Genomic DNA, 21656 nt, shown 5'->3' on the forward strand with positions numbered 1-21656 from the left:
ATACTGTCAGATGAGGATTCTGTAAAAACAACCAAATCTACAATAAATAAATAGTCTCACTGAGGAAATAAATTAAAATCTCATAGATTGTTTTCTCAGGAAATATAGGGGCAAAAACCACGAAAATTTGGTAAGTTGATTGAAAATTGCTTGTGAAAGAATAGTAAATAGTCTAATGTAAGATTGTATATAACAAAGATTCTTGATAGTTGGATTGTCATGAAATGATCTATCAATTAATAATAATCCCAAAATACTTGCTGACTATCCAATAGTTTAACACTAAATTCACTACATAAGAAAATGTCTGTTCCAAGTCAGGAATATGACATTTGTTATCCGTTTGATTTGTTTGACCTTTGATTTCGCCATTTGATTAGGGACTTTCCGTTTTGAATTTCCCTCGGAGTTCAGTGATTTTACTTTTCACTAACTTCTTTCAGCATTAGTTTCTGTAATTTCTGCATGTCCTTTAAATCGGTTGAAAATAGATATAATATCTTCTAGTATTTTTCACAGCTTCCAATCACTTGCATTGTTCTAAAAAAGGGAAAAAAATGTTTGACTGATTTTTAGTTCTAATATTTACACAAAGTTTTTGGTACAGTCTTAATTCTGATTGATAAAGTGTAATATGTATAATGGACGTCTGAGATTGAAAACTTGATTTCGTGTAAAAAGATTAAGCAAAAAAAAACAAGAAATCTATGAAAAGAGAAATATTGTACCAAACAAGACAGATTACAGATATTGGTTTTTTTCTTTCTTTAAAAGCGGTGATATTACTGGGTTTTGATGGATTACAATTTCATGTGAATTAATTTCAGACATGTTTATTACCTTGTAGTATATACCAATAGGTGGCTGTGTTTTAATTAACATTCTATAAACATGTTCAGGTAAATTTATAATAATCAAGATTTATTTATTATATGTCAAGATCTACAATTAAATTTGAACATGTTTGATGCATTGAATGATAGTCATGATAGTTGATGATTTGGAATTCCAGAACAATATATTTTTAATGTAAACAGCTAAATTCATACCAGGGAAAGCTTTGCTTTGAATCCTATCCACTTCACACTTTTGCTAGACTTTGGTCAGACCAAACTATTTTTAGCAGACTTTAAATAGTCATTGGGTTTAATAGAACTGTGTAAATATTAAAATATGAGATATGTTATGGTTGGCAATGAGACAACTATCCTCTGAAGACCAAATTCAGGTTCCTGGATTCATTCCTTCATCATTTTGAATGTGTCTATAACTAAATCAGTTCTATTACAGTCCCAGTGCCTAATCAAAGATTGGATTTGTGGGAAAAGTTTTGTTTCTGGAGTCAGTTTAAAAAAAATAGGACTAAGATTGATTGTAAGTCATGAACAATTTAGTATACTTATGATAAATCTTAGTCCAAATTTTTTTTTTGGGTAAAACCTACTCCTGGAGTTTTAAGTAGAAGTTTTCTAATCTTTCGGGTGAATAATGTGCATTTGATGGCAACATATTGCTTTTGATTTTGGGGTCACTTGGTTTGGGACAGATGTCAAAGTCACAGCTGCAATTACTTGTAAAAGATTGAAATACTTATATTTATTCAACACAATTTGTCAGTAGACTTTTAGTCTTCATCACAACCCCCTCTCCCTTCCACTCCACCCCAACTCCCACAATATCATGATATGTAATTTTGTTTCCTAGATTACAGTTAATTCCCTAATCTTTCCTATAATCTGGATTCTAAAGAACCGAAAGAAATTGTTCTTTTGAGAATAATAATCCCTGATTTTATAGTATTATGCTGCACAATATGACACTTTTTTTTCTGACAGAGATTAACTTTAAATTAAAACACCACCGCATATTTGCCTTACACATTTATTTAGTAATGAAATCAGTCACAATCACATTATAGTATAGGAAGAAGATGTTTCTAATCAATTTCATTGCAACACAAACTGATGAATGCTTGGAAGAAGTCATTGATTAAACAGTTACTAATTAATACTTTGACTTCATTAATACACCATTAAAAAGAAGGTTTTTTTACATGTGTGTAGATGTTATTAGATGGGGGAGAATTTCACAGGGAAAAGGTATTTGATGTAAAAATATGACATTCATAACAGTAGTGGGAAGATATAATTAAATTGATTATAAGACCATTGACGAAATAGAAAGAAGGGGTGTTTATCAAAAATAGTTCTGTACCTAATTTTCACTATGTTCTTGGAAGACATTTATCACCAACATTTGCTCTATGCAATATTTTAATGTTATTTTTAAAAGGGAGGAAGAAAAATAAATAGAAAATTAAACTGACAATGCCATGGCTAAAAAGAAAAAGACCAACAGACAAACAAAAGTACACAAAACACAACATAGAAAACTAGAGACTGAGCATTACAAAACCCCACCAAAAACTGGGGATGATCTCAGGTACACCTGAAGGGTAAGCAGATCCTGCTCCACATGTGGCACCCGTCATGTTGCTCAACCCCTGTAATAAGCCTTAATTTACCTAGTAGGTCACATTCAGGTAAACAGTGGACGGGATTGTTGTTATCACATTAGGAACATATCTTCTATCATCTGTGGAACCAACCAACTCCTGATGGTGTCTATAAATTTTTCAAAGGGATGATATCAACTTTACAACTTCTTTTTGTAACTCTTGCTATAATAGTTTCCTTATGACCTGCAACCGTTATAAAGGAAATCATATAGGAAAAACTAGCCCTGGAAAATTGTATCAACTGTTTGTAGGCTTGATGAAATGTTGCTACATAGAAATGGAATGTACATGATTGCAAATCTAAGATCATGTCTTTGTCGTAAAGTTTTGTCTTTCAACCAACCCTTATTGTAAATTTCTAGATGTAAGTCGAGATATGAGGCAGACAAGTGTATCTGTATAAAATGTTGGCAATTTAAGTATTTCTTTGGGATGTCTGCGTGATACACATACAGGAGCTCATGTGTTCAAATTCTTCCTGAAATCCCAGCTTAAGAGGTCTTATTGAGAAATGTGTCTAATAACCTTAATGTCAGCAGAGAAAATTGATAGTCTTTATAAAAATAAGAAGATGTGGTACGATAGTGAATGAGACAACTCTCCACTAGAGACCAAGTGACATAGAAATTAGTAGTCTTTGTCTTTTCTTCCATTAAAACTTCTAATCTCCAATCAGACAGATAAGCAGTTGTCAAGTAGTGTTTCATAGACACAATGACTAATGATATAAATTACATTGTTGATTTCATGAGGCAGGGAATGTTAATTTCAGATTTTACACAAGATACATCTGTATATAGAAACACTTAATGAAGCCTTCGCCAAAAATACATTCAAGATCTTAGAATCAAACTTAGTAATTACAGATCCTTATATAGTGTTTATTGGTCACAAATGGTTTCAAATTGTCCAGAAGGGAATCATGGGTAATTAAATTTACATCTGATTAAAGAACAAAACAGAATGATTTCCTTCCATCTAAATTAAAAGAATCAACAGGAATGGTACACAATGTGCATCATTCATTGATTTTTTTTTTAAAATCTAAAGACGCTATTGTAGTAAAGATTTATAAGGCATGGGTTTTCTGTCTGTGGACTCGCTTTGATTTGTTTTTTGGTAATCTTTACAATAACTTACTAAAAATGCTTTTTATGTATGATACTTTTACTTAAAAAGTCATATAAAAAAATCCTACAGACTTTTCAAAGAGTTTATAAATTTATCAATTGATTGACTTTGACATTTCTATGACTAGTTATTGTGAAGAACCCCAATAAAAGTCTGTTTGGATGGTACTCTAGAGATATAAAATGAGAGAAAGTCATTTCTATATTTTTAAAGTTCAAATTGACTTTGACCTCCGATCAGTAATGCAGATCAATCATCATTCATTTGTGACCTCTGTAGTGAGATTTGACCTCTGTGTACTGGGTAGGATGGTATGATGGATGGGGGACTGTGATTATTACTGATGAGTTTCCATATTGGCAATAATTTCCCAATTAATATCTGTGAAGCATGTTTTACATGATTTCTTACATGTCAGAATTTGTAGTTGGTAAGATTGAACAAGATAATCATCAACTGTTTATATCCATTATAGTAATATACATACTGAGATAGTGTAATTATTTACATTGGTCATCAAATACAATGTTTAAAACTTTACAGCTGACATATAATGCATGAGACTGAAAACAAGACAAAACTTATCCATCAGACAGCTCTTATTGAATAGAGTAAATTACAAAAAAACAACCGTTCTATAAAATCACAAAAATATTAATAATTTATACCTGCAATACTCTATCAAGAAATCTCAAAGATTTCCATGTTATAAAGCATTTCATTGATGATTTCTGTACATTTTTCTTTTGATCTTTTTTGTGATAATTTTTCATATCATTGCATATATGCTACTCGCTTGATAGAGAATTGTCACTGGAAACAGGGTACATGTGATGTTGTCAATGTAAACAACAACAACATCAAAGGCAAAATAACAATAAACAGATTATATGGTGTTTCAAACCCTACTAAGGATGTTTTTGGCCACATTCATCTTAGGGCTGACAGTTACCACAATGAATGAGATGATAGCAGAGAAACACCCTTTTGTCTGAAATACAATCAAAAATCTATAAATAGGTATACCATAATATCATTAAAAGAAGATCAACCATAGCAACACCACTCCTTTTTCTTGGATCTTGCTTCCAATTTTTGACTTTCTATCTCCATGAAATTTTCAATTTAAATAATACTATTTCCACACAATCCATTTCAGACCGAGCCTGAATATTGTGTCCAAATTTGCCCTAACTGTTCAGGGTTATACTTCTGCAGTCATCAGCGAAGCATTTTATTCTTTATATTGAGGTTGTCCTTGTTTCCCCTTTGTAAATGTGTGTTACTGTATGACCCAGTGCCAGCATCGAATTCCTAGAGAAAGATTAAGTTCTGGCAGTAATATGTGTAATGTAAAAAGACATTATGTAAATTTATCTTGTTAAAGAAATGTTTGTTTATCTTTATTTTGTTTTGATAATTCAACATGTTTTTAAATATAAAGTTTGTCAGATTGATAATATTTTCTGCCACCAGATTGGATAATGTAAGTCACAGTTAATCAATACAACTAGATATATACTGACAAGTTCTTATGAGTTATAATTCTTACAACTTCAACACACATCTGTTTATACTGTAAACTAAATATTTAGGTCTTACAATTTATACTTTGGAATGTATCAAATCTTTTGGAATTTGTTTAATTCACCAGTTCTACAGTAAGTTGACATTTACTTGATGATTTTATTTATTTGTGGAATACTAACCAACAAGATTTTCTATTAAGTAATGTTGATTTTTGCATTCATTCATTAAAATCAAATATACTACTATGTTGTCTTAGAAAGTCCAAAGATATTTGTGTTAATTTTTTACTCCAGGTGATGATATATGTTTTGTCCTGAGTCAGTGAATCACAGATTTGTCTAATGATCAGGGGGGAAGTAATAAATCAGTGCTGTTACCTTGGAAAACAAACTTTCCACAGTTTTATGTATTTTGTATATATACATGTATATCAAACCATTTTAAGTACTCCTTTATTCCGATTTTTCAGTTGATTAGATAAAAGGAAAATATTAATCTTTAAATAGCCGCTCCATGAAAAGGATGAACATGATTTGAAAATGACTTTTCTCCTATGGTAACTAATATATCACAACTAATTTGATAACTGGTGTATGAAGTATTATGTAAGTTGGAAATTTTCTCTGTACCATGGTAGAATGGGGTTTTGGTTTACAGAATAGATGAATATGTTGGGTTTTTTTTTTGGAAAATGCTAAAAATTATGTCTTGAGAACCCATCTTTAGAGTATTATAGATAGTTGAAATGTTCGTAGTTACCAATTCTGCTGTTAAACACTCATAGTAACTGTAGTGGTAATTATTTTACATTTTTTTTTACTTTACTCATTGAAGAAAGTTAACAAATCGTGAACACAAGTATCTCAGTAAAAATGTCACTGTCAGTATTTTGCTTTCAGAATAAAAATTTATGTTTTTAACCTTTTTATTTGTTTATTCTACTCTGATTTCTGTTATGGAATTTTACATGCAGAACCTTTTTATTTGTTTATTTTACTGTGTTTTCTACAAAAAAAGAAGTGAATTTTTACATGCAGAACCTTTTTATTTGTTTATTTTACTGTGTTTTCTATGATGGAGAGAAAAAGTGAATTCTTACATGCCAAGCTTTATGAATATTAGTGTATTGATAATAGTTTAATCTCTTAGATGTTACTATCAAAGGGTAGAGGCAAAAAAAAACATCTGTTTTTATTGTAATTAGTATCTTGTCTATTTTTAAACAGAAGGCAGATAAAACAAACAAATATGATTGCCCCTGATATCTTTTACCTTTCTATTGTTTTGACTTGTAAAAGATTTCTGAAATATACATTAACCATATTTTATTAAGGTCAGGTTGTGTTAGTAATAACTTTTCTTGATATTTTAGTAATTTTTTTTGGAGCCATTTTGGCATTCTATCAGGTTTGCTTAACTTTTGAAATACAACTACTTAAAATACTTAAAAGAAAAACTAACATTACGTTAATGTTATTTATAATATTTATTATTTACATCCAATGTGATAGTTGTATAAAATCTTCAAATATTATATAATAATAATACTCATGGTTTATTCATATGAAATGGATATTTTTCCATCATTTTGCAGTTAAAAATACTCTCGACCTTAATACCTTTACTATTTCTTTCTTCTGTATGTAGCTTTGTTAACAGTCTTTACTACAAGTTTGGTAATTGATCATTGGGGCATGTGTATATATTGGTCTCCTTTTCCACAGCTGTTTGGTCAAGTCAAGTATTATTATAAGGGGAAAACCAACATCGTTCTAAATTGAGGATGCTTAAACATTATTAGGCTAAAAGTTAAATAAAGACATTAAGCTGCCAACCAAATAGTTATAAATGGAATATACTATATATAAATATATAATACAAAATAAGCAACTATAGATTAAAATTGTAATAATGTACCAAAGTTTTATGATATAAATTGTATGAATAGCCTTTCTTCTTTCTGTTACAGACCAGGACAGATATTTGGAGTGGTGACATTAATAGAAAAGCTTGATTTTCCTTAGTATAAGAAAATAAATGAACCATGGCGATAATAAAACAATTAGAATTTATGTGGGATATATGGAAAATCAATGAAACTTGAAATAATGCAGAATTATATCAGCTTGTTATAAAAATGTGACCTGACATTTAGGAAAAATTCTAAGATTTCCACAAAGTCCAGATAAGCTAAACAAATAGTAAAATTCACAGGTTGAAGTTATGAACCAATTTTTTTTTTACATAAGATATTTATTATTAATTCTTCTTGAATATAAATGTACATTCTTCTAAAAAAAATATCAGTAACTTTCTTCTGAAACATATTCATAAGTTACTTCACCCTTTATTTTTATAACTTATAATTTGACAGCGTATACTTCATGATGTATTTTAAATTGTGATCACAAGCTGTAAATTATTAGTAGATTATAATACAATTATCTCTCAAAGAGAAAATGGATACTATGTAATGAGAGGTACACCGAGTCCTGACAATCTGATCCTCACTTAATACAACATGAGTTAGGCTTCTCCTATTACATATGATTAAACCGATTATCAAGGAAGCTGAAAATTTAATGTAGGTATTTGGTAACAACTGCTTTGTGAGATCTTTTTTACGTCATATTTGAAATATATGCTATAGTTCAAAGAAGTTTGTAGTTAGAAGGTTTAAACTTGATCTGGTAATACAGTTGTAACAAGAAATCAATGAGGTTTTATTCTTTTTATGTGGAAATAAAAAGTTTTGGGAAAAATAGACTTTTTTCAATCAAGAATTATTTGAGGTAAGAATGATATTTGTAATATAAGGACTTTATATATTTTATTCTGTAACGGGGCATGCACAATTAATAATGTTCAATTTTAAAAGAGACCGCTTTTTTCAGAAGAACTAGCTATAGATATTAGGATGGCGATCAGAACTCTTTGATGAAAGTTTAAACAGATACACAGTTATACTAATAACATACGCCCATATTGTTAATTCCTTTAACAGCTTGCAATGTCTTTTTACAGAACTTCTTTTACTTGAATTAACTTTAGATTTCTACAGTTGAATGCATTGTAAAACTTCAATTATTTTTATGATAAGATTCCTTTTGTGAGGTGAGTTTGAAATGTGAGGGTTAAATCAGCCATTAGGTTCTAGAATCATGGTATTATGTAAGGTTCATAAGCCAGAAATTCTTTGCAAAGTTTGAAAAGACCCAGTCAGAAAGTAATCGGGTGCTTATATCTTCACATTTTCAATTATCAACAGAATCGCTATTCGGTGGCCAGAAATTGTCATTTAAATTACACCATTCATTGTAAAGATTTTCACTTGAGATGACAGTTTAAGTGTAAATTAAATATAGGGTACAATCTTAGACTTAAAAGTAATTGTGTGATCTGTTTAAAGAAGTTTGTAAGTTATTGAAATACTCATACTGATTTATGAAAACAAAATATGAGAAAATAATAAAACCTGTATTTATGACTATAATCATGTGTTCAAGTCAATATCTAGCAGGTTATGCCTAAACCACAGGTGTACCTAACCCAGGTAAAAAGTTAAATAACAACATTAGAAAAACAGTGAGACCAGAGTAATCTCCCCTGGGAGTTTTAACTAATTGTATGGCCATGACAATACACAATACTACAGTGATTAATGGATGGTCATAAATAATTTGACAGTTGTACACCCAATACACATGTTCTTACCTGGACATAGATATTACCAGTGATTACAGGTAAATGCTTTGATGTCAGTAATTACAAGTAGATCAATAGTTTTGGTGTGACCACATGGTGTGGACATGTTTCATTGATATAGGAAGTGCTATCATACTTTGTGTAAAATAGTAGGAAGGAAATATTTGTCAGTCATACAGGTTTGTCATAGTCAGATATTTTTATTATTTTGGTTAAAAGTTAAAAATACTTTTTTTGGTAGAAATTGATTTAATTTTAAAAACTTTGTTTTAACTTTGACTCGAGCTTTGACTACTAGTAGTCTCATGTTATAACAACAGGAAGTAATTTAACTGCAGGCACAATAAGCCACTTACGTTTTCATAGATAACTTTATTTTATAATATTTTATAATACACGTTTTCATAGATAACTTTATTTTATAATATTTTATAATACTATTTTAGAACTACTGTTGTATGACTTGAGATGATTTGATGAGATAAGTGCTAGGTATATAAGCTATAACAATCTGAACAAAATAGATAAGAAAATGGAAAAATGGATAAATCTAATAAAATTAAAATATTTTCTGAAGTGCAAAAGTTTGAAAACGGAATTTTTTAAGTCATAAAGAAAATGAAAAATGGATAAATCTGATAAAATTTAAATATTTTACACTATGCAAATAGTTTAAAACATTTGTAAGTCCTTTCAAAATAAAGATGTGCATTTCTTTTATTCACACTGAGTTGACAAAAGCATGCATCAAAAGATTTTTTATATGAGATGAAGGCTGATTTTAAAGGGGTGAACCACACTTTTATTTCAACAAGACAACCTTAACATTTGTATGGTTAATTGGAGTATATTTTCACAACTTTTTTCGAGAGACCTTTGGGAGTTAATTATGACTGAATTTTGAATGAAGATGAACCATTATACAAACAATTCTTTCTTATCTGATCCAAAAGCTCTCTTTATTAGCCTAATTCTTACAGTAGAGTTTGATAGGAATGCCTTTTTGATAAATCTCTATATAAATCCACTACTCAAAAAAACTATTTAAAAATCTTTTTTATGTTCAGATCTTCTGAAAAGAATAATTTTTATACTGAAAGGTAAATTTTAAAATTCAATTTTCTTCAAGGTGAAATATAAGATATGGATCATCCGGTATTGATATTCTTCATATCAGACTAATGTTGTGGCATAGCAAATGACTTAAGTGCCACACTTAAGGTCAACAATTGAATCCTGTATTAGTTTGTAAATCTAATTTTTATTAGATGATGCTAACAATGCTATTGATAGAGACAGAGCATGTAGTTTTCTTTTTATCAAAAATATATAAAAAATGTTCGCTACCTGAAGTTCCCTTTAATGTTGGTAGAAGCTTATGATGTAAGTTTTGTTACATAAATAATTAACCTCTTGATTGAGGTCAAACTTATCTAACAACACAATTCTTACCTAACCCTAGGTATGAACTTGTCAGGTCAATTTATAACCTGTTCAAAAGGTCACATAGGGTCAAATATAGACTTGCTAGTTTTATAATGTGTATCAAACAGAGTGATGGCCCATAAAATAGTTATAAAGTGTACCTGATACCATGAACTGTACATTTTATATTTATTTTAGAGCTGTTTTGTGTCAATCAGAATCCTTTGATATAACTGTAAAATATACAGAATGGATTCGTGGGATTGGACTAGGATGAATATTTAGTATTTTCATGTCATTTATTTTTGGATAAATCATAAAAAAGAGAAAAGGTAAAGGATTAATTATACAAGAAATTTTGTATTTTGGATCATATGTTTTTTTATTATTTTATTTTAAAGTTGTGTGTTTTGCAATTTAAAACTTTTTAAAGGAGATATTATTTTAGTTGACAAACGTATCAAAATTAAAATATATTTTGATCATTAAAAAAAAAGAAACGTCTTCAGTCTACATTCACATCTTTCTCTCTACTTGTTTAATGTTAGTATTGACCTGAGTGAGTGAGTCTTTTGCTTGTGGTTAAAGATGGTAAGACCTAGGAAAATGGAACTTCTTCCTAGACTGACAATTAAGAAATCTTTAGTACCTGCACAATGTGGATACTTATTTAACTGTACTGAATGATCATTAGATAGCTTTCAAATGATTATTTTTTAATGACTGTAATGGCAGCACTTATACTTCAAAAAAACATATCTTCATGTGTTAAATATCCTATAAAATTAGAAATAAATGACAGTTAGATTGGATTATCTAATGGGGAGGAATATAGTCAAGGTGTTAAGGGAGATAAGCAGGTGTATAACTGATTATGTAATCAATTTTGTGTGATTTATAGTAATAGAATTATATAAACATCCCCTAAGTACCAGACTCATTATCATTACTAAAAAAAGGGGGGGTCGACTCTTTGTCCTGACATACATGTAGTGGGTCCCATTGGGGTCTAAGCGTGATGCAGGATTACCAAATTTTTGTAAGCGTGACGCAGGATTGCTGATTTTTTGTAAGTGTGACACGTGAAAGTCAAATTATTGTGCCGTGAAAACAGGAAATGAGGTCTAGGGGGACATGGGAAATTACCAAAAAATGAGAATTGCTTATAAGTATATAGTGTAAGCGGGATACAGGAATCTGATAAAACAGTAAGCGGGATCCGGTATCCTAACCCCCCAATGAAACCCCCAACATAGGGGTGGACAGACTCATTATCCTTTTAATTGACTATTAAGATCCTGCAGGAGATAATATAGTTAATACAACACAACTTTTGATATATATCCTGGTTCAGTTAGATCTGTGCTAAATTTCAGATCTATTTTTCTACAAGTCTGACATTTTATGATTGAATGACATTGATTAAAGCCTTACTACAGTAATAGTATATTTGTATGTACCAATATTCCCTGGTCAACACCTGTATATTTCTCAGGTTAAGTGCATTCTGTAAATTGATTTTGGCTCAAACTTTACAAGTTTGATTTTTGCTCAAATTTCAAAATGGAACTATCAGGAAACATTGTTAATTCTATTGATTTAGATTATTGGAGGAATATGTTTTTGAACATGATTTTTGGATTGTGATATTCCCAATTAATCATTGATTATGTTATTTAATATCAGTGACCCATACCCAAGTATACATATTCCTTAAGTTCTTAATCAATATCATCCCTTTATAATTGCAGATCTAATTTACAATATTTAGTTATTTGATAAGTGACAGGGCATTTAATTTACTGCCGATCAATTATAAATCTGAAAATTAACTGTTTTTCAGTAATTATGTTGATCCATTCTACAAAACTGTCAATATTATTACGCTGCTTTAGGCCAGAATTGGTAGAGACTACAAACGAGTGGTGTTTCTTCCATCAGGTGACTGGGCTATCATCTGTCTTCTTTCCAGTTAATTGAACTCATTAATTAGGTATTGTTTTAATGTACAGTTTGTTCACTTGCAGGCGATAAAAAGACTAAAGGCTCACAAAGAAATTCATCAGGGAAATAGTGATAAGATAGCTATAAAAAATCTGTTTCCTATCCTATTCATTAAAAATTTATAATGTTGAATCTTCTAATGATGCTAGGAAAAGCAATGAATTGATACTGTTTTTACATCTCAAATTATATAGGCTTAAAAGTACACAGTATAAATGAAAACAAGATGGGTTGGGTTGACATTTATAATCAGAACTATAGGAATTTCCTCTATCAATTCAATTTAAATTTCGACTTTATTTTACAAGATATTGTCTTCTGACCTATTCAAGCTATAAAACTGGTTGTGTATTGTAGCGCCTGTTGTCTTTGTTGTATCAGTGAGACAAGGTGTAATTTCAGTCTTTTGAATGATATCTTTACAATTAAAGTCGATGCTTTAACTTAGAAGAAAAAAAAAATCATTGTTTCTTGATGCTTTAACTTAGAAGAAAAAAAAATCATTGTTTCTTTTATTACTGCTTTAATTTGATATTTTCAGAACAGAAATTGAGCTCTTAACATGCAAGTCGGAATAAATTCTTTGTAGAAGAAGACTTTATTACTTCGAACCGGAAATAAGCAACCATTTTATGAAACTCTAAACTGTAAAAATCACAAATGGCAAAGCAATTGATGGATAAAAAAAGCCACTCAGTTATGTGACAATTGTGTTAAAAGTTACCATAAAATACAGTGCAATATACACTTTATAAAGCTTGAATTATTTATGTTTCATTTCCCATGAAATTTACACCTGAAAATAAAAAATCTTATTTTAAGTGCCGATCATAAAGACATTCTGTATTGATTTCGCCCGATTTCTTTTCATCCTCAAAACTCTAAAGTGGAAAAAAATAGTTTGTTAATCAATAGCATAGGTTTGTCACTAGGTGCAGACTCCCTAATGAGATCTGGGGAACTAATTACTTGAACCTTTTGTTTATAACCAACCAATACCATTACAAAATGTTGGAATGTCAAATGTTTTTTACATTAGTGTGACATATAAAGTTTCTCTGCTGATTTTACATCCAGGAATTGGCATTTCTTGAGGAAATACTGTGTTCAATTTCAGGAAATGGTTTTAAAAGGATTGCTCTTTAGAAAGTAAGCTGTTTCCGTATAAAACAAGACAAACTATTGAATTGTTCATTTGTTTTTTATTCTTGAAGAATTTATTGTGCTATTTAACTTCACACTGATTTTTTTCAAGTTTTTATTTGCTAATGGAATCATATAAGAAAAAGAAATTGATTTTTTTAGTTCAAACTTTTTATGGCAGCTTTTTATTTGGACATTTGCAGAGACTTAACAAAAAGAAATAAAAGAGCACAGCCTCATTTTTTTTATTTCCAAAAACAATATTTTATTTATTTTTTATTTTCATCAATTTATTTTCATAATACATTGTTATTGAATCCTTTTCAATTTAAAAATGACTAAACAAAAGATATCTGTTGACATGTAGAACACAGGAATTATATGCAAATTCTAAATTGTTTTTGTGGAACTTATGAAGAAAAAGAAATCTCTTTTCGATACATTAACTTTACATACAACCTAATGGGTCTCTAAAAGATTTCTCTATGTTATTGTTTGCACATTAAGTTGCACATCTACTTGAATAAACCACTTTAACTAGGATGCTGAATCATCAAGTCATTCTTTGATGTAAGTAAAGTACTTATAAAAGTTTGAATGTCTAATATTAAGGACAATACAGTTGAAGGTTATTGACATTAATGGTGTAAATTGATGGAAAGATTTTTAAATGTCCAGTAGTAATACATGAGGAGAATATTTTACATTGTTCATCGAGTGGACCTTATACTCTCAAAATCTCATTAAGAATTAAATTACCTGCAGAGCTTTGTATATTCTTGGCCTACCTTATACTCTAAACCTTTAAGATTTACCTGCAGAGCTTTGTACATTCTGGACCTTCCTCATACTCCAAAGCTCTTTAAGAATTACCTGCAGAGCTTTGTACATTCTTGGCCTCCCTGATACTCTAAACCTTTAAGATTTACCTGCAGAGCTTTGTACATTCTGGACCTTCCTTAAACTCTCAAAAGCTCTTTAAGAATTACCTGCAGAGCTTTGTACATTCTTGGCCTACCTTATACTCTAAACCTTTTAAGATTTACCTGCAGAGCTTTGTACATTCTTGGCCTACCTTATACTCTAAACCTTTTAAGATTTACCTGCAGAGCTTTGTACATTCTGGACCTACCTTATACTCCAAAGCTCTAAGATTTACATTCAGAGCTTTGTATTTACCTGCAGAGCTTTGTACATTATGGATCTTCCTTATACTCCAAAGCTCTTTAAGATTCACCTGCAGAGCTTTGTACATTATGGATCTTACTTATACTCCAAAGCTCTTTAAGATTTACCTGCAGAGTTTAGTACATTCTGGACCTTCCTTATACTCCAAAGCTCTTTAAGATTTACCTGCAAAGCTTTGAACTTTCTGGACCGTCCTTATACTCATAAGCTCTTTAAGATTTGCCTGCAGAGCTTTGTACATTCTGGGCCTACCTTATACTCCAAAGCTCTAAGATTTACATTCAGAGAGTTTGTATTTACCTGCAGAGCTTTGTACATTATGGATCTTCCTTATACTCCAAAGCTCTTTAAGATTTACCTGCAGAGCTTTGTACATTCTGTACCCACCTTGTACTCCAAAGCTCTAAGATTTACCTGCAGAGCTTTGCACATTCTGGACCTACCTTATACTCTAAACCTTTAAGATTCACCTGCAGAGCTTTGTACATTCTGGACCTACCTTATACTCTAAACCTTTAAGATTCACCTGCAGAGCTTTGTACATTCTGTACCTACCTTATACTCCAAAGCTCTTTAAGATTTACCTGCAGAGCTTTGTACATTCTGGACCTTTCTTATTCTCCAAAGCTCTTCAATATTTACCTGCAAAGCTTTGAACTTTCTGGACTGTCCTTTAATACCCTAAAGCTCTATAAGATTTACCTGCAAAGCTTTGAACTTTTTGGACGGTCCTTTAATACTCTAAATCTCTATAATATTTACCTGCAAAGCTTTGAACTTTCTGGACTGTCCTTTAATACCCTAAAGCTCTATAAGATTTACCTGCAAAGCTTTGAACTTTTTGGACGGTCCTTTAATACTCTAAATCTCTATAATATTTACCTGCAGAGCTTTGGACTTTCTGGACCGTCCTTTAATACTCTAAAGCTCTATACTATTTACCTGCAGAGCTTTTGACATGTTGGAAAATATTTTATATGGTACTGGTATAATGTTTAGAGCTCAGCTCAAACTATGAGAGGAGAACTAAGGATATTGGAATAAAGATAACTGAAGCAGTGGCTATCCAGGACAGATAGTCTCCTCTAGTTAATGACAGATGGCTCTTGAGTTGAGCAGGTGAGACATTTCAACCTGTCTAAACTGGTGTTATGCATAGTAATGGTATCTACTGCAGGAATCTACATCTGGTAGAGTTTATTACCTATTTAGATAAAATAGGTGTTGCTGGAACAAGGTCTGACTGATTAAAAGCAATATAGATATAATTCACTTAAACAAAGTATCATCCCTCTGTTCAAGTCAAATATTTTGCCATATATTTTATGAAGCACATGGCCATTGGGAGGAGTAAAACTTGTGCATACCTGATTTAACATTGTATATCTCATACTGGCTTTTGTATTGAATGAAATAATATCAAAGTGGAGGATGTAGTATAGTTTGAATACAATCCAGAAAATAGCAGGTTTTGATTAAAATTTAATTGAAAGCTTAACTGTAAAGTATAATGTTGCCTTTATGTTGAGATGTGCAGTAGATTAGGCTGTCTTGTATTTTTTGTGAATTATGTTCTGTACCTGTACAATAAAGGGTGATGTACTGCTTATAAATATTTACATAGATTCAATCAAATGGCTCATTAATAAAAGTGTTTAAGAATTTAAAACTGATAAAGATATCCTTACCATTAGGTCTGTCACTTTTTAAAGAAAATTTTGTTTATAGTTAGAAACTAAAAAAACTTTGGTAAAATATTTTAAAATATAGAAACGAGACATATTTCATTTGTTGTAAAAGATATTTGGTCATTAAGGGTGTTGCAGGTTACATCCTGTGTATACTTGTTGATGGTAAATATATAGAAAATGTGTTATCTGTAAAAAAAAATATGAAAAAATAAATCGAAATGTTATATTTAGAATTTTAGTTCAAAGTTATATAAGAATTAACTTGAAAGCTGCATTTTATGAAAAAAATGGTATTTTGTTTTTACATAACCAGAGAACAATTTTTTCTTGATCTTGCTACCAGATATACTAAGTGGTCATACAAGAGTGGTTTTTGCCAGACACCTTGTTAGGTAGATTTGCCACCAGATATGCTTGGTGGTCATACAACAGTTGTTTTGGCCAGACACTTTGTTAGGTTCTAGGCTGATTGCACTAAATGGGTTACCATGCAGACATCCTTAATTTGCACCATTTTCTTTGCATGGATTTCCCCCCAAGAGATAAGAAACAAATTAGTGACAAGTTTTTTCTCACATGTCTTTAGCACATGCATTTGATGTAAAAATCAGCTGTAAAGATGATTTTGTAATGACATAACCATATGGTATATGTGTTAGTTTTCTACCTTTAAGTTAACCTGAAAAGTTAATTGTCGCTGTGGGATGTCATACACGGAAGGAGTCTTTACTATTGATACTTGTATTCTATTGTTACAGTAAGTTAGTTCTATTTATTTTTTTGCCAGATCTCTTGGGAGAGGGGGGGTAGATATTTATTGTTCAGTGGTCTGTGTCTGTAGTCTCTGAGGTTGGAGTATATTCACTTGTTATAAATACATTTATTGTGGGGGCTTTAAACATTGTTTATATTGGAATCTGCAGATGTTAAGCTTAAATCATGCAATTTTTTGTCTTTTTGTCTTGAAGAAATAGAAAAAGATATAAATTTCATGGAAGAAACAAATTTGAGCTTTCAGCCAGTACAACTTTTGTATATATAAGTTTACAGTGACCTATAGTTAACTTCTATTTCATCTGGTTTACATGTAAAGTTGTCTCATTGGCAATCATATCACATCTTCTTGGTCTCTGGTGTAGAGTTATATATAAAGGGTACCTTAAAAGAAAATTTATAAGAAACCAGTATATATTTTCTAACTTGTTACAACTCACAAAATCAATATTTAACACCTTTTCTGTAGGAGTTTTGTATACTTGAATAATGACATTCATCTTTGAAAAACTTAACATTTCAATTCTTCTTAGTTAGAATATTGACATTTATTTTGAACATCAAGTTTCAATTTTGTTGTTGCTATGAAAATGTTGTCAGCAGATGAGGCATGCTATTATTGTCTTATATAAACACATTTCATGTAGGCGTTATCCACCACTGAGAAAACTCTGTATTCATGGAATTAAATGTAAGAAAGAAGGTTGGCATTACCAGGGAACTTTTATAAAGACATGTAAATGCTATGGACTATGACATACATATTAAAGTGAAGGTGTTATCTAACGTGATCTGTATATTGTTATAGTATGTCATTTCCCCCCAGCTAACATCAGCTAACATCAAAGACATCTCTGATTGTTATAGCATGTGTACAGCTTGTAATTTAGGGGGGTGAGGTAAACACTATCAATATAACATATGCACAATAGCTGGCTTGTCTGAAGTCTTATTCAATTATAATTATTCACTTAAATGCATGACAAGGATTGTATGCATTTTAATGGTCCAATTATTATGTTTAATGTTTGGGAAATAATAAAACAAATCATTAAACAATTGATGTTTCTGTTAATTTTTTAAAATGAGTCTGTAAAGTGTGAAATTTTTCATTTTATGTTTGGGTGGTTTGGATTAAAGCAAATATTTATTTTGCAATTTGCCAAAGATGTATTCAGCATACTATTCTCTTTTGAAAGAGGATGTCCCGTCTTATTAACAGTCTTGTAAGTATTTGTCAGCCATAGTCTGCAGATTTAAAACATCTCAATTTTTACTTCTCAAAGTTAAGAATAGTCTTTCAATTCAGACTTATTCTTGACTGTAAACTTTTGAATTGAAATATTTGTTGCATGAATACAACCTGGGTTTTCCAGAAGTATGATAAAGTGGAGGTCAAGTTCAATATTGACAATTTTCACTTTTTTTTTACCATTCAGGAGTTATTGTTCTTGGTCTTTTGGAAAATGGCACTTTCTGTCATTTCTGTGCAATTTACTCATGATGATGACCACATGATCAACGCTTTTAAAGTTTTGATACTGATGAAAAAATGGAGATCAGATTTGATATTGATGTATTTGATTTTGCTGTCCTAGAGTTATGGTTCTTGGTGATTGGTACTTTACATCTGTCCTAGAGTTATGGTTCTTGGTGATTGGTACTTTACATCTGTCCTAGAGTTATGGTTCTTGGTGATTGGTACTTTACATTGTTTCTGTGCAATAACTTATGAATTGTTCAATCAATGCTCTTAAAATTTAATATGATGTTACTGGTGACAAAATGGTTGTCAAATTTTGACATTGTTGATTTTTATTTTCACCAGTCAGGAGTTATGGTCCTTTGTAAAGAATGTGGCAGGTCAAAAAAGCCTGTAAGGGTAATACCGCTACAAGGCAGCACTCGCACCTGCAAAATGGAAAAGGATTAATACAAGTTGCAAAAACTTGTTTCCCAATCCACTATAAATAAATATGTTTAAACTAAATTATGATCTGGTATTGATGTTGAATGCATTGTCATTGTTTCTAACACATAAGTAAAATGGACCAACCTCTGTCATATGACTGTATAAGTAAAATTGACCAGCGTCTGTCATATGACTGTAAAATCAAGAGGTTAAGTGAAGTTTAAAGGTTTCTATTGTTATATTTGATACATTTTTACAAAACATCAAATCTGGAAACCTAAAACTATCTGTGTGTTGATATAGGTTGGAGCCTGAAGCCCATAATAATGATGTATGACTGAAATCAAGTAGGGTTAGGTAAAGAAACCTGAACCTTTTTGTAGGCTGATATAGGTTGACGCCTGAAGCCCATAATTAATGATGGATGACTAGTGTCTGATTAACCAGTTTGATAAAAAAAAAAATCTGTCTATCAAAGGATCTATAATTTGTCAATTTATTAAGTTTGTTTTGTTTAGAGAAGAATTATTGTAGAGTGATGGGGGAAGGGAAATAGCTTGCAGTGTTATGGTTTCTAAGAGACTAAATAGAACCGGTAAAACGTTAAAGTTTGACTCTTTCTTATCACGTTATTTAATTTAATGAGTACTTTTTAGGGGGGATTGATGAAAAAGCTGCTGTTTTTTTGAGAATTTCAAATATGTGGTGTTATTTAAGTTACCAAAAACATGATATCAGGAATATTTAGAGTAAGAGAGTATATTATTATCACCCATGCAATCCACAATTAGTATTCTACAAATAAATTCACATATATTTTATTATTCATATATATATATATAAACATGTACATCTTATACAATATAGTTATTTTTCATCATTATCTGGCAGACCTATAGTTGTATGTTTAAATGCTTTGCGTACATTTATTGCATTAGCGCAGCATTGCTTCTATTGGGACCGGCGTACATCACACTTATCTGTTTTACTTGCAGATTCAAACAGAGGATGCAGTGATGAGGCCAGCAGTCCGAGCTCTGATATAGCAAAATATTCATCTGTTTATTGACATTGAGCTTTCTCTTAACTTGGGAATATTTCTTTTCTGTGCTTTTGTAAACTTTACTAACTTATAATTATGTCAGAAAATAGTGATACAAGCGAGGACAGTCAAAGATATTTAAATGGCAAAGATCAGGATGACATTTGTCGGGATTATTTGCGCAATGTATGCAAGCGTGGAAGAAGGTGTAAATACAGGCATCCTAATCCCGATGAAGCTCGCAATTTAGGTAGAAAACACGACATAACAATATGTCATGACTATCAAAATACTGGTTGTCGAAGACAAAATTGTAAATTTCTTCACATTACACGTGAGGAAGAGGAACATTTCAAACAAACTGGACAGTTGCCTGTACGATTGCAACAGGCTGCAGCTCTCGGCATGGGGGCACCACCAAATGTTGACATTCCACTTTTACGAGGTGAAGTTCCAATATGCAAAGACAATTTAAAAGGAAATTGCAAAAGGGGAAATAAATGCAAATATAGGCACGTAGGTATGGAGGATTATGAGAGAGAGAAACGTCACGATCAAAGAAATAATAAGATGTATGACCCTTATGACGAATCTGATCGGTATGAAGGGTATGAGGGATTTTCAGGTAAGCGGAGACGAACAGATAGAGACTTTGACGGATATAATGGATTTGAAACAAGGTATCCTATACCTGCCCGTCCTTATAGTTATCAGTTACTTGAAGAAGAGAATGGAATGTTACGTAGAAAAGTGGAGGAACTTAAAAAACAAGTTGCAGACTTAACTGCAACTAATGAAGTATTACTAGAACAAAATGCACGTTATCGAGTAAGCCGACCAAATGTTCAACAAGCCGTAAATGGAGTGGCTGCACAACCACCCCAGTCCCTAAATCATCTAGCAACTAGTTTAGCGCAGCAAATAGCACTTAACAGTGAATTAGTTAACCAGCATGCATTGCAGCAGCGATTAGCGAGGGAAATGGCAAATGGTCCTGGAAATTTATCTCTGAATGTTCCGGTCTCTCTTCCACAGAACAACATGTCCATGTCAGCGGTGTCCATGCATCAAGGTGGAGCTGGGCTAGTGTCCTACCCAATAGTATCCCAGGGAATGAGGTCCAAAGGCATCCCTAACAGTCTGGGTCCACTAACTTCCTGAACAGTCAGTCTATGGTGAGTACACTCTTACTTTATCATGTTAAAAGTACCAGTGAGTTAATGTCATACAAGTCTACTAAAATCAAATGAGAATCTCATGAAAAAGATAGAATTAATCTGGTTAACAGAAAAGATAATCTCACTAATGCTGTGTTGAAAAAAGAATGGCTGTTTGCCAAATTGTTAATTTGTTTGTGTTAAATTAGCATCATTGTGAACAGTTATGCTTTATTTGTTTTGGTCACAGTGAATTCATCTGATGCTTAGGTTCTTTACAGGAATGTATTAATTAGTAAAAGTATTTGGTTTAATCAAGAACATGTGTTTTGTTAATGAAAGGTGTTTTGGGGTGTGTCGTAGATAAACCACCACATACAAAAAAAAAGTTGAATAATTTTTTTTTTTTTCATAAAATCTTATTTTAACAACAACC

General features: G+C 31.2%; 1 protein-coding gene across 15 annotated transcripts in view; it reads left to right on the top strand.

Annotated features, from left to right (window-relative positions):
- The window catches only part of LOC139513873 (zinc finger CCCH domain-containing protein 10-like), a 108223-nt gene that overhangs the window by 73206 nt on the left and 13361 nt on the right, over positions 1 to 21656 (top strand). For 6 of the 15 annotated variants that reach the window (XM_071302794.1, XM_071302789.1, XM_071302792.1 and 3 more), the window contains one exon: positions 20017 to 21238. In XM_071302794.1, coding sequence (XP_071158895.1) covers positions 20160 to 21224 — 1065 coding nt within the window. In that variant the 5' untranslated portion in view covers positions 20017 to 20159 and the 3' untranslated portion in view covers positions 21225 to 21238. Of the gene's footprint in view, positions 1 to 4808; positions 4901 to 5190; positions 5311 to 7752; positions 7972 to 8724; positions 9064 to 20016; positions 21239 to 21656 lie in introns of those variants that run through there. The other 9 variants (XM_071302793.1, XM_071302797.1, XM_071302796.1 and 6 more) reach the window with 6 other exon arrangements.

This window comes from Mytilus edulis, chromosome 2 (genome assembly GCF_963676685.1).
Source record: "Mytilus edulis chromosome 2, xbMytEdul2.2, whole genome shotgun sequence".
Classification (NCBI taxonomy): Eukaryota; Metazoa; Mollusca; class Bivalvia; order Mytilida; family Mytilidae; genus Mytilus; species Mytilus edulis.